Source organism: Danio aesculapii, chromosome 2 (genome assembly GCF_903798145.1).
Source record: "Danio aesculapii chromosome 2, fDanAes4.1, whole genome shotgun sequence".
Classification (NCBI taxonomy): domain Eukaryota; kingdom Metazoa; phylum Chordata; class Actinopteri; order Cypriniformes; family Danionidae; genus Danio; species Danio aesculapii.
In genome coordinates this window covers 46,619,105-46,636,689 of record NC_079436.1, presented here as the reverse complement: position 1 = coordinate 46,636,689, position 17,585 = coordinate 46,619,105, and the positions used below count along the sequence as shown (strand labels likewise).

The following is a 17,585-nucleotide window of genomic DNA, read 5'->3' as shown; positions in this document are numbered from 1 at the left end:
TATTGCACTTCCCTGTGATTTGGACATTATCACTATTATCACGATTTTTTTACGATATATTGTGCAGCTATACTCTTAAGCTTAATCAAAAGTCTGTACGGCTTTTAAGCTGTGGTCACACAAGAGTTTGAGCAAGCGAAATTCTGTCGCACGGAATTGCGAAAGGGGACAGATTAAACAAGATGATAGGACACTAGCTATGTTTCCTATTTTGATGCACATTTTGGATTATCGCATTTAAAAAAAATGTAAAAACACCAAGAATGCGTATAGATTTCGAAAATGCACATAAACTATGATGGAAGCTCTTTTACTGAATACATTTTAATATGCACATTAAAAAAGTTACGTGATTTTAGAGACAAGTTTACAAGAGATATATATGTATAAGAGGTCATGTGATGATAAAATGTGTGTGTATTGGACAGAATTGTCGGACAATCTGAAGGTTCGACCAAATTTTAAAACATCTGATATGTTGTTTTGGTCATTCTAAAATGCCTTAACCAAGTTTGTCATCACAGTGATTCAGTATCATTATTATTATATTATCATTACCTCCAGAACTGTCCTGGGGTGTTTTTCTGAAAACTATTGTTAGCCAACTAAGGTCACAAGTTCCATCGTTACAATTATAGTTCAGCAATTTGGTGCATCCCGAATCTGTTGTTCCAACAAACATTCGCAAACGTGTGCGGTTGCAACTGCATCTCTAGAGCTGCACCTCTAGAGCTCTAGAAGCAGAGTTTCTGTTTGTATTCAGAGTTATTCCCCTATGCTCTATTCCTTTCGAAAGTTCCAACATCCACTTTAAAAGAATATTAAAACAAAGCTTAAAGTTATCTCTCTTATGTGTAATTTGCTTTCAAAGTATTTTTTTAGTAGCTACAAAGTAATTACAAAGTAATTTTAGCAAACTTCAGATTGACAATTGCACTCCTGTAGTAGTGCACTTCGAAATCATTTATGCCATTTTGAACGCAGACGCTATTCAAACCAAAAGCTATAGGCTATATCTGAGTATCCTTGTTTTAGCTTATCACAACATCAATCATTTCCCGTTCATTTTAGTTCTACCGCAAGTTACAGTACATTGTTGTTTGGGAAACGCGTCCCTGAGCGAATGTGCAAAGAGCATCTCATGTCTCCAAACGTCACTGCATGTTTATTGCGTGTCTGTGTTTTCTTTTAAGGCGCAAGTAATTTATTACACAAGAAAAAGATTAGCGCAGCTTCTCATATCACAGCAAATTCCATTTTTCTTTGTGATTTTTGACTATCCAGACTATCAGGACTTGATGATTTTGTTCTCTTTGCATAAATGAATTTAGCATCTTTGGAAGGAAAGTAAACATAACTACTGATAAAGCAAGCAATTTATCCATTGTGCACGCCTTTAACTTCTATTGGTCTCACGTAAGTTCCAAACTTGAACTCCAGAAAGCAGCAACATTTGAAACCTGTCGCATGAGTTTGAGTTTATGCTGCATTCGCATGCATCCAAATGGAAGTCTATGAGGCAAAAAGTGCAGTTGGATGAAATTCCAAGGCTGTTCACTGTTATTAGAGCAACCAAATGTTCGGTATGAGAGACACAAACAAGCAAGCCCCTGAGCCAAGGTCTTCTGTACTATAAGAACTCTCAAGGTAATAATAGCAGAACCTTCTGTTCCTCCGAAAGCCTTCACACATGGTGCACTGCAGAAGGATCTGCAGAATTTCAATGTCATTATTCACTAAAGAAAAAAAAGTGGTACTCCATTAGCATATTTATATCCCATCTGCAAATTTTCCAACACATTAGCGCAGAAAAAAAAGTGAGAAAGTGAGAACAGAATACCTGTTAGACCAAGACTACTTCTGCTGAAAGACAATAGATGAGTATTATCAAAAGACCTAGATTTACATAAAATATTTGATGTTTTTTTTTTAATAAAGACAGTGTATTCTGAAAATAGAAAGTCTTTTTATGTTGGTGTGAACTACTTAAGTTAAAAAAAAATTTTTTAATAAAAATAAAAAAGGATTTTCTAGTAGAGGCTTTTGATTAAAAACAACAACAAAATCTCCTCCAAAGACTTATAGCATACATAGATGGTGCATCAATTGTTTTTATGAACAAGAAAAAGTGTGTCTTCCAATATGTGGAATGAGCCAAAAAAGACAATAGCCAAGTGCTAAACCTATCACAGCTTCTCTAGTTACACTTAGTGTCCTGAGATTCATCCAGTTTAATTATTTATTAAACACTGCTGTAAATGTCTCTATTTGGTTAGAATGAATCAAAACCATTTTTTTTTGTTTGTGTCTTTAAATTCAAATGATCTGCTATTCCCCGCCTCCTTTTCAAAAGAGGGCGGAGGATGTACAGCTCTCTGGCCACAAACAAAATGTCAACATAAGTTTTAAAATCTTGTCGGTTTAAACTCCTGTTTTTTGTCTATTTATTACACACAAACATCATTGAGCAAAGGCAAACAGCTGCTGTAAAAGAGGCAAACATCCTTCTCACAGATAAAAAGATTAAGAAAACATACTGCAATATTGTTGACTTTGCTAACACATGTATGTGAAAGCTAATGCGAATCTACGAGACCCCAAATGCACATGAAGTGTGGTCCTGGGCCCAAATAGGACTATTCCTGTTTAACAGTGTTATATTTTGAATGAAAACATTTGACATTTAACTTCATTTGCCTGCTTACATGTATTAGTGGTATTATCAGACTGAAAAAGGCAACAATAAAATTATATAAAATAAAATTATATTTAAAAAAATAAAATAGAATATGCAAAACACACTTAAAATTACATAATCATGCACACAATTGAAACCTGTATTCAAAGTTTTCCAGTGCTGCACTTGCGTTGACAAATGTACTTCATTTAATTCATTTTGATCTTCAGCATCATCATTGGTCCACTTGTTAAGATTGACAGCTGCTCCTCTAGCCAACCATTCAAATAGGGTGTTGACATTGCACATTTTTTATTTATGCTTATTATTTTTCAATAATACTTGATTATTCTGGCATAAAATTGATCCCATGCCCTTGGCCCACAAGCAATCGGTTCACTTTTTCACGTTTTTCACATTTTTATTGGGATGAAAATATAAATATGGTATAGAGGTTTTAGTATGATGTTTAGTACAAGTGTGATACTTGGCCAAAGTCTATTCCTGTCATAGAGTATGCTAGTCTAAATTAAGTCTTTAGAGTATTTTTAGTATACAATTCAATGCAAGAAGACTTTTCTGAAAACTCAGAACATTTCTGAAAACTTAACCCCAACAGAATGAGACCCTGAATGGTCATTTTGTACAGAAACATGTTTCATTAATCATAATTGAAGAAGAACGGTTAAAAAATTGGTCTCTAAAGCCCACAAAAATATATATATTTTAAGTGTTTTGTTTTTCTTTGAGTAATGAGTCAAACACAATATTATAAGAATCTAATTTATTTAACATAATAGCTTAATTTTCCAACTGAAAAGCAGAACCAATACGAAAAGTTTGCATTTAGCTCATAATTCAGACTAATATAATTTCCTTGGGGCTCTATTTTAACAATCTAGGCGCAAAGTCTAAAGCGCATGGCGCAAAAGAATTAAAGATGTGTTGGAATCTACTTTTGCTATTTTTAGGACGGAAAAATACACTCTGCACCCTGGCGCATGGTCTAACAGGGTTGTGTTGAGTTATGGGTGTGTCTTGAGCATAATGTGCATTAAACCAATCAGAGTCTCATCTCTCATTCCCTTTAAGAGTCAGTTGCATCACGCCATGGCACATTTCCTATTTACATGGTGGACTTTGTAAGTGGAAAAACTGAATGCTTTCCTAGTGAGAAAACAGTTAAACAAACCATCTGCAGCGCGAGGATAATTCCTCCTCCATTCGGCCTCTTTACTTTCTCTTTACTTTACTTTAGCTCTTTGCTTTACTCCTTTACTTCTGTGGATAAAGAAACGATGTTGTATGCACTGAACTAAAGACATCCATTAGCCAGCATATTTAATTTAGTTTAAGTGCAAAGATTTGTTTCAGAATTATTTCTGAATTCAGTTCTAATATCCAGCAAACGAATAAATGAACAATAATAACGAAGTGTGGTAAAAAACTGAGTTATATCCAAACACACGTCCTATTCTTATGCCCCATTTGGTGATGCATACGACTCCAAAACCTGACAGCTGGACAAATCTAAACTAGTTTTTATTTAAACAATATAGATATGCATAAAATAATTAATATTGCAAATAATAATAATAATAAGATTATACAAATGCAAATTGTCACGGATAAACTGAACAAAAGCCCCCCGACATGAAGAAGGCATGGAGGCAGTGTTATATTTATGTAGAAAATAATAACTTTTGTAACATTTTAATCTTTAAATTTTTTATTCATATGTAAAGATATTTGTGTATTGCTGTACATCCTGTGTGTATTAAGCAATGTGTAAACATTTGGAGCCACAGGCGCATAACTAGCACACCCTTTGCTGGACTTTAGACCTGCTTTTACTTGGTCAATAGCTCAATCTATTTTCTCAAAATAGCAACGCGCCAACAATGCACCTCAACACACATCCTTTTTAGACCAGTACACTCATAAGTCCACAAAGTAGCACAAATGGATTTGCTATTTAAACAATGTGGCGCAAATCGTAAAAATTAGGGTTGCGCTGGCCTGAAAATAGCAAAAAATAGCATCAAACACGTCTGGCACCTTATTGCACCGGGTGTATGATAGGGTCTTCCATTTCCAGGTGCTGTTAGATCAGTGGTAATGTAAATTAGCTGCTGTTTGCTATTCTTGATTAGTTTGCAGAGAGCACAAATTTGCCTTTGCAAATATACTTGGCATAAAATACGTTTTGCACAAATCTGTAATGGAAACCAGGCTTAAATCTCTTCCTGTTTTAGTCAACAGTACTTAAGTTGCAAAGTGAACCAGGCTATTTATCAGCACTGAAAAGTTTGACTCTGTGTTACTAGACATCATAACACTAAGAGATCTCAGACTCCTAAAAAATTGTCTTGTTTTTAGGACAGGACACGAGGCGCCTTAAATCACCTCCTGGAAAATGGTCTAGGCTGTGTAGCATGTACTGTATATGCAGTGCTTTTGCCAAGTATAAAAGAGAACAAGACATTAAATATACAAGAAAGAAGGGCAGATATTCTCGTGTACATCCACTTAAGTGATCTAAAGGCAGAAAATGCAGAGAGAACATCTATTCTCACACACACTTCGATAGGGGAGCGAGCAAAAAAAAAAAAAAGCCTGTGCGCTGCCACTTGTCACTAAGTGTTAACTCAAAACTACCTACAAGCCCACTGCCGACAGACTTTACAAACACAAACTCACATCCATATGGGTTCTTAAGTGACCCAAAGCACTTAACAGAAAAAATGGCTTTCAAACACATGCATACCGTGTCCTGGAGTGTGCGAGGGATTGCACTTTGTGTAGTGCTGGTGTGGGCCATCACTTTTTAGAGAACAGTGCTCTTAATGCGCACGAAAAGAGACAGTGCCACATCCTCTCTCTCTTTCCTCTTGATAATTGGGCCCAGAAGTACACTTAACCTTGAGTTCAACTTAAAGTTGCACATCAGTGCACTCTAAAAATACACTAGATTAAAGTTATGCTTATAAAACTGGTGCTTGCCATTAGCAAAAATTACGTCACATGGCTTGGGTGTTCAGGGTTGTGCAAATATAAATGATAGCAACACAACAATAAATCAACATAAAGTGTTGGTTATTTGCAAAAAATGTAAATTCATCCATAATTTATGTATTATTATAAAAAAATACCTAATTAAAATTCAACTTGATGGTGAGTAATTATTAGCATTATTTTAATATTTGGGTGACCTATTACTTTAATATCAATATATTGATTGAAATTCCGCTGAATTGAATTGAATCAAGATCATATACTAGACTGTCTGACAAAAGTCTTGTCGCCTATCAAAGTTTTAGGAATGACAAATAATAACTTGACTTCTAGTTGATCATTTGGTATCAAAAGACCTTTAGATTACACAAATTTTATCAAAATAAAATATGATCATGACTTGATTTTTAATTATTCAATTAGGACAATAAGGTCTGACTTTGCTTAGACAAAAGTCTTGTCACTTAACAAAAAGAATGTACAGTATAGAATATAAAGTCATGGTGCAGTTGAAAAATAATTAATATTGTGTATGACTTCCATGAGCTTGGACGACTGCATCCATACATCTCTGCAATGTCTCAAATAACTCATTAATAAAGTCATCTGGAATGGCAAAGAAAGTGTTCTTGCAGGACTCCCAGAGTTCATCAAGATTCTTTGGATTCATCTTCAATGCCTTTTCCTTCATCTTACCCAAGACATACTCAATAATGTTCATGTCTGGTGACTGGGCTGGCCAATCCTGGAGCACCTTGACCTTTTTTGCTTTCAGGAACTTTGATGTGGAGGCTGAAGTATGAGAAGGAGCGCTATACTGTTGAAGAATTTGCCCTCTCCTGTGGTCTGTAATGTAATGAGCAGCACTAATGTTTTAATATACAGGCTGTCGATGTTGCCATCCACTCTGCAGATCTCTCGCATGCCCCCATACCGAATGTAACCCCAAACCATGATTTTTCCTTAACCAAACTTGACTGATTACTCCGAGAGTTTCAGGTTGTAAAAAGACAAGAATTAATTTCCTGAGGTAATTTAATAAGCTTTACATATTTTATATGGATTACCTTATCATTGCAGGTGTTTAAACTATTGTTTTTGTGAGTGACATTACACTAAAACACTAATATTTTTGTACTGAGTTTAACAAAAATTTGTTGCAGACAGATATTCATATATGCTTAAAACTAAGGTTGCATATACACATTCTATTTGTTCTTAAGTGTTCTCTGGGTTGCTGCATATATTTACAAGTCCAATTTACCTACAAAATGTAAAATTGAATCCAAATTAGTGGTGTTTTAATACGGACCCTTTTCATATTAACGGGTTTTTCAGCAGCAAAGGCATCATAGTTGGGTAAACTTTAACGATTTAGCCAGTGATTTAACATTTTTTGCAATCAGGGGAATCTGGGACAGGTGTGCGAGTTAAGTGTATGATGGGATCTGAAGTTCATTAAAGTGGCAGATTTGTTGCTGTCCAGCGATCTACCACTGAACTTTAGATCCCATCATGCACTTAATTCGCACACCTGGCCCGAATTCCCCTGATTGCAAACACACACAGGTGCTCTTCAGGACTAATCAAATGGACTATAAACAGAGCACACACACGCGAGTCTTGGTTACTGAAAGTGACCATTTTCTAGAGTTTTTTCCTTGTCTTGCCTTTTGTGGTTTTTGAACCCTTGTGTATTTTACTGGATTACCAATGTTGTACTGTTTGCTCCTGTTGAACCTGCCTGTCTGATTATTCCTTTTCCTAAATAAAGATGTACCTGGAACTTTAACTCATTGTGCCCAACTGTTACAATGGGAGAATTATTATTATTATTTTTTTTTTTTATGCAAAGATGATATAACACAAAGTATAGCTTTATACATGTACATACATTTAAAATAAAATCTAAATATTCAAAACTTTTGAATTTTGAATGCTGATGACCATTAAATGCATCACAACTACTGTGAAAAGGTTCCATTGTATAACTTTATCGAAAGTAACAGGACACGAAACGACCTCTCTTTAAAGTGGAAAAGCTAATATGAACACAGTTGAGAAAAGAAACACAGATGAAATATATCCTGACCTACGAAAGATTCTCTGCATGTCTGCAAGCTGTGTTTTTTTCTTCTTTTCTGTCTTTTCTTCCTGACAGATTTGATTATAAGAGAGAGAGCGGAAATCCCTAAGGAAATATGCGGCGTCTGTACAATATCTGCTCTTAGACATCAATAAACGTCTGGACTTCTCAAATGTGATTCTGCAACAGACAGCAGCAACATCCTCAGGCTCATTGGAGGACTGACAAGCAAGCTGCGTATTCATTGGTAAAGTGAAAATCTGCAACATGCTATACGGTATATGTATGTATGTATGTATGTATGTGTATGTATGTGTATATATATATATATATATATATATATATATATATATATATACACACACACACACATCCAACCTATCATTGGTTCTGCTTCTTATGAGATCAAAATCGAAGAAAAGACACCTCTTCTCATGACACGGGCAGGACAACAGATTCAGATTGATATGGACCGAGTGTCCACTTTGCCTTCCAGATCAGCCACGATCTATACATTCACACATGCTAAAGTATGAGTGCTGTGACAGCAGAAAGAAAAATCAACACACACACACACACACACACACACACACACACACACACACACACACACACACACACACACACACACACACACAGATGGGATGATGAATTAAATATGTGCTGCTGGAGAAGCGTCTGACCTCTGACCTGTGAGTAAGGGACGGGTCACAGAGACAGAGGCCAACAATTGTCCACTGCGTGCGTGAGGCTTTCAGCAGGAGAGGCTGCAATTGGGGATTTTGGGGGATTTCTTGAAGAGAAAGGGATGGGGGGGTGGGGTTAATGGATAGATGGATATATTATAAGAGAACATATATGAGTGTGCAGCTGTGAGAATTCAACAAATGCTGTGAATGAATTGTGAAAGCAGTCAATAGTGCGTGTGAAGGACGAACAGGGTTAAACCTTCACATGTGACCTCAAAGAGGGAGAATGTGGAGAAGAGAAATGAGGATATATGTAAGAAAGGGCACGAGAAACAGAGGAGAAAAACACCATTCAGCAAAAAAAAGAAAACAATGGCTCATAATATATAGTCAAAAAAAGAAAAAAAAACTGAAAAGAGCTCTGATGCCAGGAAAAGTACGCTGCAGTGACTATATATAATTATAACTTAGAATGTCAACAGCATATACTGTGGTTTACAAGAATAAAATGTGAATTTAGCAATTTAGCTTTAAAATAAAATAAAATAAAAATAAGGTGACGCAGTGGCGCAGTAGGTAGTGCTGTCGCCTCACAGCAAGAAGGTCGTTGGTTCAAGCCTCGGCTGGGTCAGTTGGCGTTTTTGTGTGGAGTTTGCATGTTCTCCTTGCGTTCGCATGGGTTTCCTCCAGGTGTTACAGTTTCCCCCACAGTCCAAAGACATGTGGTACAGGTGAATTGGGTAGGCTAAATTGACCGTAGTGTATGAGTGTGAATGAGTGTGCATGGCATTTCCCAGAGATGGGTTGCGGCTGAAAGGGCATTCGCTGTGTAAAACATGTATAAATAAAATAAAATAAGCATTAATAAATAGAATAAAATAAAAAAATTAATAAAATTAATAAGAAAAAATAAATTTTATTAAAAATTTTATTTAATTTTAATTTACAAATTGAATAACATTCAATTTAGAATGTATTAAGAAATCAAAATAAATTAAAATAAATATTAATAAAATAAAAATTTATATGGAATAAAATAAAATAAAAAGTTGATAAAATAAAATAGAAATAGATAATAAAAATACAAAAATAAACATTAATAAAAAAATTGTATACAAAAATTTTAAATTAAATTAACTAAATTAAAAATAAAATGTATAAAATAAAATAAATAGTTGATAAAATAAAATAAAAATAGATAATGAAAATACAAAAATAAACATTAATAAAAAAATTAATACAAAAAATGTAATTAAATTAACTAAATTAAAAATACAATATGTAAAATAATAAAATTTAAGAGAAATAAAATAAAATAATAAAAAATAAACATTAATAAAATAAAAAAAAATTTATGAATAGAATAAAATAAAAAAAATAAAAAATAATTGATAAAATAAATAACACAAAAGTAAAAAAAATAAAAATAAACATTAAGAAAATTAAATAATAAAATAAATATGTATAAAGTAAAAAAATAACAAATAATTTTCATTTAAATATCAATTTGAATTAAACAATTTTTTTAATTAAATGTGAGGGATGTTTGTCAATGAAAAACAGGCTACAATAAAAGTGGCCCAGTCTAACATACAGTGTTTGTAATGCTTCACCTTAGGGTGTTTACCTCAGCAGAGCCGGTAATTAGAGGAGGAAAGTGTCTGTCTGTACAGGACATGATGAGCTAATGGATTTCTTCACACTACACCTCCTGTCCATCACTGTCAGATGCCTATGTGTGTGTGCGCGCACATGTGTGTGTGTGTGTGTGTGTGTGTGTGTGTGTGTGTAGCTTCTGGTCACCATCTGTGGACACTTTTATTATTAATATTAAAGCACAGCTGGTCAAATGGATGGAGAGAGTTAGGGAGTTGGCTTTGGGGAGAGAGAAAGAAAGAAAGAGAGAGAGAGAGAGAGAGAGAGAGAGAGAGAGAGAGAGAGAGAGAGAGAGAGAGAGAGAGAGAGAGAATCATTGAGAATCATTGTGAATATATAGATTACTGCTATTTGTTATTATTGTTTTATCCATAGTGCTGATTGTTAAATGTACAGTTTATTCAGATGTATTTATTTATTTATTTATTTATTTATTTATTTATTTTAAGTTTATTATTATTATTATTATTATTATTATTATTATTATTATTATTATTATTATTATTATTATCATACTATATATTATAATACTATGCTACTATTTACTGTGTTTACTTTTTTGTATATGCATGTTCTTTTTAATGTAAACTTTATAAATACATTTGCAAAATTTGTCATGCCAATAAAGCAATTGTTGAATTGAGAGAGAGAGAGAGAGAGAAAGAGAGAGAGAGAGAGAGAGAGAGAGAGACCTGCAGTTTGTTATATTTTTTGCTAATATATGACTTCAGTTATTGTTCTTATAGAAAATACACAATAACTTAAATTATTAGCTTTACATCTTATTTTAAATGTTTTCTAATCCTTTTTCTGTTTTATTACAATAAATTGAATATTTGTGTTTATTTTTTTAATCTTAATAAAAAGAATAACAGCAACAAATGACAAGTTTGTGTGTCTGTTACATACTACATTGTGTTTGTTACATAACATAATTTGTAATAATCACACAAATAAGCATTTAAACACTTTTTTTTTTTAAGTGTGGGGGGGGGGGGGGGGGGGGCATTTCAGTGACTGACAATTCATTTTAACATTCAAGCCCAAGAAAAAAGGTGGAAACCTGATGTAATTGATGCATCTTAGGACAACATGGATGATGTTTATATGTCAATCCTTACCTGTCACCAGTGATAATGCGAATCAGCACGTTTATCGTGTCACTCAGCTGCTGAAATATATCTGTGGTTGTTGTGTGTATGGTCGAGCGTTAGACACACACTCAGTCATTCGTTCACAGAGTATATGCAGTCAAAACTCCAGCTTGTTGTTTCTTGTCGTACATATTGAAAAGGTAGTTTAAATTGCTATGAAAATATTACAAATAATAATAATAATAATAATAATAATAATAATAATTATTATTATTATTATTATTATTATTATTATTATTATTATTATTATTATTATTATTATTATTATTATTATTATTATTATTATTATTATTATTATTCTGTCCCAACCAATTGTATTGTCCCAATAGCATAAGAACAGCAGAAAGCAGTTTGGAGAACTTACGTGACTTTACTGGCAATTGTTCTTCTCGGTATCTTTCTTTTTTGTAAAACTAGCAAGGTTATAATAGTTTGGGATTTTTCATTAGTTTTAGTTTCTATTCCGTTTTGACTTTTTGTTTTCAAATGTAGTTAGTTTTAATTAGTTTTAGAGGGAGATTTACTAGTTTTTATTCGTTTCTATGTTTTGAAATGACTTAGTTTTACTATAGTTTTTATTAGTTTCAGTATTAGTTTTAGTTTTTTTTTTTTCTAAATGAGGATATTTGTTAGGTGCAAGATTCAAAAATCAACAGAATAAATATTGTACAATAAAAACTCAGCCATACATTTTTTGAAACCTGTATTCAGAGGACACATGAACACTATCATCTACCACTACCATCTACCCATCCTCAAATTCAAATACAACAGCCCACAAGACAGCAGCCCTAAGTACAATATGTGTGCAAGGCTGATTCTGATGTTAGATACACAGTAGTGATGGGAAGTTCAGATATTTATCATGGATGTTAGGACTCAACATTATGTAGTCCGCTATAGTAATTTCAGTCAGCATCACCATGATCTGAAAAATGCCTTACGGTAAAGTTTTGCAACCCAACTGAAGCATGATTCACCTATTTAAACTCCATTACGATTTTCTTTTATGAAATAAACTTACGTTTCACCAGATCCTCTCATTTAAGCCATCGGTTTACTCGCGCTGCAGTTGTTAAAATTTAGTTCAGTCACAGCACGCTGTCATGTACCGTTTGTGCTTGGTTCACTGAATCACGCATGCGCAGTTTTATCGGTTAACCGCTTCTCAAATTTGATCTTAGTGTAACGTCACTGTTCTAATAACGGAATAAGAGTACTTATTGGATTATTTAGAGTTAGAGGGGGTATTAGGCTTGTTAAAAAGTAAGTATTTTGTGAACGAGTGCTTAATGGAGACGCAAATCTTTTCAAATGATTCAGTTCGATTATATTATCCGTTTGTATATGGTTCACTAAGAAGATCCGGTTAAAAAGATTCATTCGCGATCGTGACACAGAGATAAAATCCATTATTGGGCACAAACGTGTTAAAGTAATAGTTTTAAGTCTCTGTATTTAATGCTGTCACCGTGCTGCTGTGATGTCCACTCGTTGTTTTTGTCATGTGAGCAACAGCGAGGATAACTGGAGGAAAATCGGCTCATTCTGGCCAATGGCAGCAGGACTACAGACTCTAAGGTGCCGTACGGGTCAAACTCTATATAGATTTACTTCTAAAAGGCTTAAAGTAAGATTATGTATTAAATACATTTACAAATACGAAAACGAAGGAGGTTTTTGCTTTAATTTTAGTTAGTTTCAGTTAGTTTTGTATGTACACAATACAGTTTCAGTTAGTTCTAGTTTTTTGAAAAACTCTCGTTTTTATTTTTATTTCAGTTAACGACAATTATTTTACATTTTAGTTTTCGTTTTTTTGTTCGTTTTCGTTAACTATAATAACCTTGAAAACTGGAACAAAGACGGGAAAAGTATGTATATATTCACATTAAATTTAATTTGTCCAATTCAACCAGCAGTACAGAGAGAGCAACAATAAAGGCTACTGGCTTCATCACTTTTTACAGAAAATTCCATAAAGTAAAAAATAAAAAAACACACAGACACACACACACGCACAAGCACACACACACACACACTTCATGCCATTGTTGAGAGTTCAATGAAGCTGTATGTTTGTGTGCAGGTCGAGCACTGTCATTACAGCAGCCGCTCTCTGAAGAACAACATTCAGACAGATTCACAGAATTTCTCTTTCTTCTGCTCTTTTTTTTTTAGCTTAAGTGGACTCATTATGTCATTAAGTTCTCCTGAAAGTGAACTGTGCAGCGTAATGTGTACAGAGATTGCCATGAGGGCTTTGCTTTGAGTCTTTCAGCAGGGTAAGAAAATATAAATGTGTGTGTGTTTGTGTTTTGAGACGTTGATGGCTTAATTTCATAGACACAGCACCTGAAAACAAACAGATTTTTACGGTGTATTTCAGAGCTAATCTGAAAGCATTTATGGGCTCTTTCTCTAGTAAGCTGTCGCTGAAGGGTGAATAAGAGGAGGTTTCGGTGTAATGCGCTTTTCTAAAAATAAAAGACACACTGTAAGTGTTTTAACGTAGCGTGAGGCGTTCTGGAGGTCAATTATGCACACACACACTCACCCCTGACGAAGGGTACGCCGTCCAGCCAAGCTCTGCAGTCGCGGTCCTGGTGTCCATTAGTGTTTCTGAAAAGCAAAAGAGAAGAAAGATTTAGAAATAATCATATATATTACAACTAATAAAAACAAACAGTTCAGTTTGACAGGTCACTGAAAAAAAATATAACATGAGTTAATAAACATTAAATAATGTTAAATAACAAATTATTATTGTTGCCATTGTTGATTTTTATAATGTTAACAACAACAATAATGTTAACAACAACAATAATAATAATAATAATAATAATAATAATAATAATAATAATAATAATAATAATAATAATAATAATAATAATAAATCCCAGTACTAAGTTGCAGCTGGAAGGGCATCCGTTGTGTAAAATATATGCTGGATAAGTTGGCAGTTCATTCCGCTGTGGTAACCCCTGGTGAATAAAGGGACTAAGCCGAAAAGAAAATTAATGAATGAATGAATGAATAATAATAATAATAATATATTTAATGCAATTATTAAGTACATATATGTTAATTAAACACTGTTACGTTAATAAATGCATTACTAACAACAACAACAATATAAAAAACATAATATTATTAATAATAATAATAACAATGTATGTATTTGTTTGTTTATTTAGTTGTTTGTTGCATCATTTGTGCATTCAATAGTTTTTTGTATATGTATAGATTTATAATAATAATAATAACAACAACAACAACAACAACAACAACAACAACAAAAACGAATAATATAAAATTATAAGTATTATAATAATAATTATTATTATTATTACTATGAATCCATACATATCCAAAAAATTCTTGAATGGACAAATGATTACAACAAACAACTAAATAAACAAACAAATAAACAAACAAACAAACAAATACATACATTATTTATATAAATATATATATATATATATATTTATTAAGTCTGAACTGCAAATACTGTGGTGGTGAAATTTATTTTGATATTTTACATTTGTTAGTGACTTATCATAAAGTCTCTGTTTAAACCAAGTTAATTTGCCAAAAAAAAAAAAAATAACTCTATAAAGAACATCATTGGCATGATAAATGTTAGAGAATTTTATAGATTCTGGAAAGGAAAGGAAAGGAAAGAAAAAAAAAGAGAAAAAAAAGAAAAGAACAGAAAAAGAAATGTAAAAAGTGTCCTGCTGGTGTAGCATCCTTAAGCCACTGCTCTACAACACAGACTCAGTGACTCTTTCAGCCATGATGCTCTGTGTTTCTGAAGACGGATGCAGGATAAGCTGTCTGTGTCCTTTAAGTGTCCAGCTCTTGTCTGAGCTTATCAGGAGAGATATCACTGACCGGCCCAGAGAATAATCCACACAAACACACACTACAGCAAACACTGATAAGATGACTGAAGATGATAGAAGCCCTGCACTGATACCTCACTGCACCATCACAGACCAGAACAACACCATTCCAGACAGAAGATGCTACTGCTACTTCTGTTTCTCTCTTACTGTATGTGTGTAAAAACACCCGACATCAACTTAACAAACAACTTTTCATCATTTAATTAATCAATTCATGTAAAAGCAATAAAGATTATTTTATGATTATTTCTGAAAGATTGAATGATTATTTGAAGAAAGATAAAGATTTTTTTTTTTATCAAAATGTTCCCATCCGTAAATTATTTTTAAAATCTTTTATAATAATTTAAGAGTGGATGATATAAAAATAAATATAATACATAAAAATATATATATACACACATACATACATACATTATACATTAGAAAGGCTGAGAAACTAGCTCATCATGGATATTAAAAATCTTACTAAATACACTACATGACTACAGTCTTGTCGTTGATCTAGTTCTAAGAGCAACAAATAATAACTTGACTTTTAGTTTATCATTTGGAAAAAGTGGTAGAAGGTAGATTTTTCAGATGAATCATCTGTTGAACTGCATCCCAATCATCACAAATACTGCAGAAGACCTATTGGAACCTGCAAATTCGTCAGCAGGATAGCACTCCTTCTCATACTTCAGCCTCCACATCAAAGTTTCTAAAAGCAAAGAAGGTCAAGGTGCTCCGGAATTGGCCAGCCCAGTCACCAGACATGAACATTATTAAGCATGTCTGGGGTAAGATGAAGGAGGAGGCATTAAAAATGAATCCAAAGTATCCTGATGAACTCTGTGAGTCCAGCAAGATTGCTTTCCTCGCCATTCCAGATGACTTTATTAATGTTATTTGAGTCATTGCAGAGATGTATGGATGCAGTCGTCCAAGCTCATGGGAGTCAAAAACAATATATTTTTTTCCCACTGCACCATGACTTTATATTCTATACTGTACATTATTTTTGTTGAGTGACAAGACTTTTGTCTTGACCTTACTGTCCTAATTAAATACTTAAAAATCAAGGCATAGTCATATTTTATTTTGGTAAAATAAGCATAATCTAGAGGCCTTTGCCTTTCATATAAGCCACTTCTGATACCAAATAATCAGCTAGAGGTCAAGTTATTATAAGTTGTTCCTAAACCAGCATAGGCAACAAGCATTTTGTCAGGTTGTGTATATGAAACATGTGAAAGTCTTTAAATCACTTATCAAACTAAAACTTGTTTCATACAATACCTTATTTTTACTCAGTTTGTGAATGTTTTTCATGAGGCGAAAGAGTGAATGAATCAGTGCACATGTCAGCTCTAATGTGCTGTAGGCTCCTCCTGCTCTATGACATCACTGAAGCAGCACACGCTTCTGGAGTCAAACCACATCAGCATAAACAAATCTACTGTACTGTGCGTTCAGTTCCTGGAGCCATCAGCCTTTCTCCTCGTACCCTTCCCTTTGGCTTCATCATATACTGTTTACATGTTTAAATGTAAATATACATTATAAGGCTATCCAATAAAGCAGTGTTTCTCAACCATGTTCCTGGAGGACCACCAGCTCTGCACATTTTCCAGGTCTCCTCAACCAAACACACCCGATTCAGATCATCAGCTCGTTAGCAGAGACCTGTAATGGGTGCGGCAGACAAAAGAGACATCCTAAGCATGCAGTGCTGGTGGTCCTCCAGGACCGTGGTTGAGAAACACTGCAATAAAATACGTAGTAACATACCAGTACATACATTTGTCAGTTTTATATTCTCTATTTACACTATTTGTTACACTGTTGATACTTCTGTCACAAAACATTCCTCGTATGTATGAACATACCTGGAAATAAAGCATTATCTGATTCTGATTCAATACAATAAGTGGTTGTATGAAACACATTACGTCTATGGAGAGTCCTCATAAACCACAAAAACCAATGTACTACGGTGTGTGATGTACTATGATTTAATTGCATCCCTGTTCATTCTGCTCAGACTGAAGCCTGTCACACTGGGACGGTTCTGAGTAACGAGTGATTTGACATGGGACAGAAAAGATGAGGAATATCCCGAAAGCGCAATATGACGCTTCGCACCAGAAGCTATAAGCGTCAGTCGAATTTCCATCTCTCTGGAGTTAATCATACACTCCTTGATATTTCAAGAGGAAGCAGCAGAACATGATGAAGTAAGAAAGCTCAGACGGATGACGAACGCTCCGGCTTCATGCTGATGGATTTATAACACGACACATAATTCTGCGATAACATGACACTCTCCTGGCCGACCGTCAATAGCTCACTGCCGACTGATCATATGAGAATAAAGAAAACATGAATCATAAAGCGTATTGTCAGAAGCATCAG

The 17,585-nt window shown here is 33.9% G+C and overlaps 1 protein-coding gene across 1 annotated transcript in view; it reads right to left on the bottom strand.

Annotated features, from left to right (window-relative positions):
* LOC130238455 (ephrin type-B receptor 1-B) overlaps nucleotides 1-17,585 on the bottom strand; it is a 295,859-nt gene that overhangs the window by 272,292 nt on the left and 5,982 nt on the right. The window contains exon 2 of the mRNA XM_056469487.1: nucleotides 13,835-13,899. Within this exon, the coding sequence (XP_056325462.1) occupies nucleotides 13,835-13,899 (65 nt within the window). The remainder of the gene's footprint in view (nucleotides 1-13,834; nucleotides 13,900-17,585) is intronic.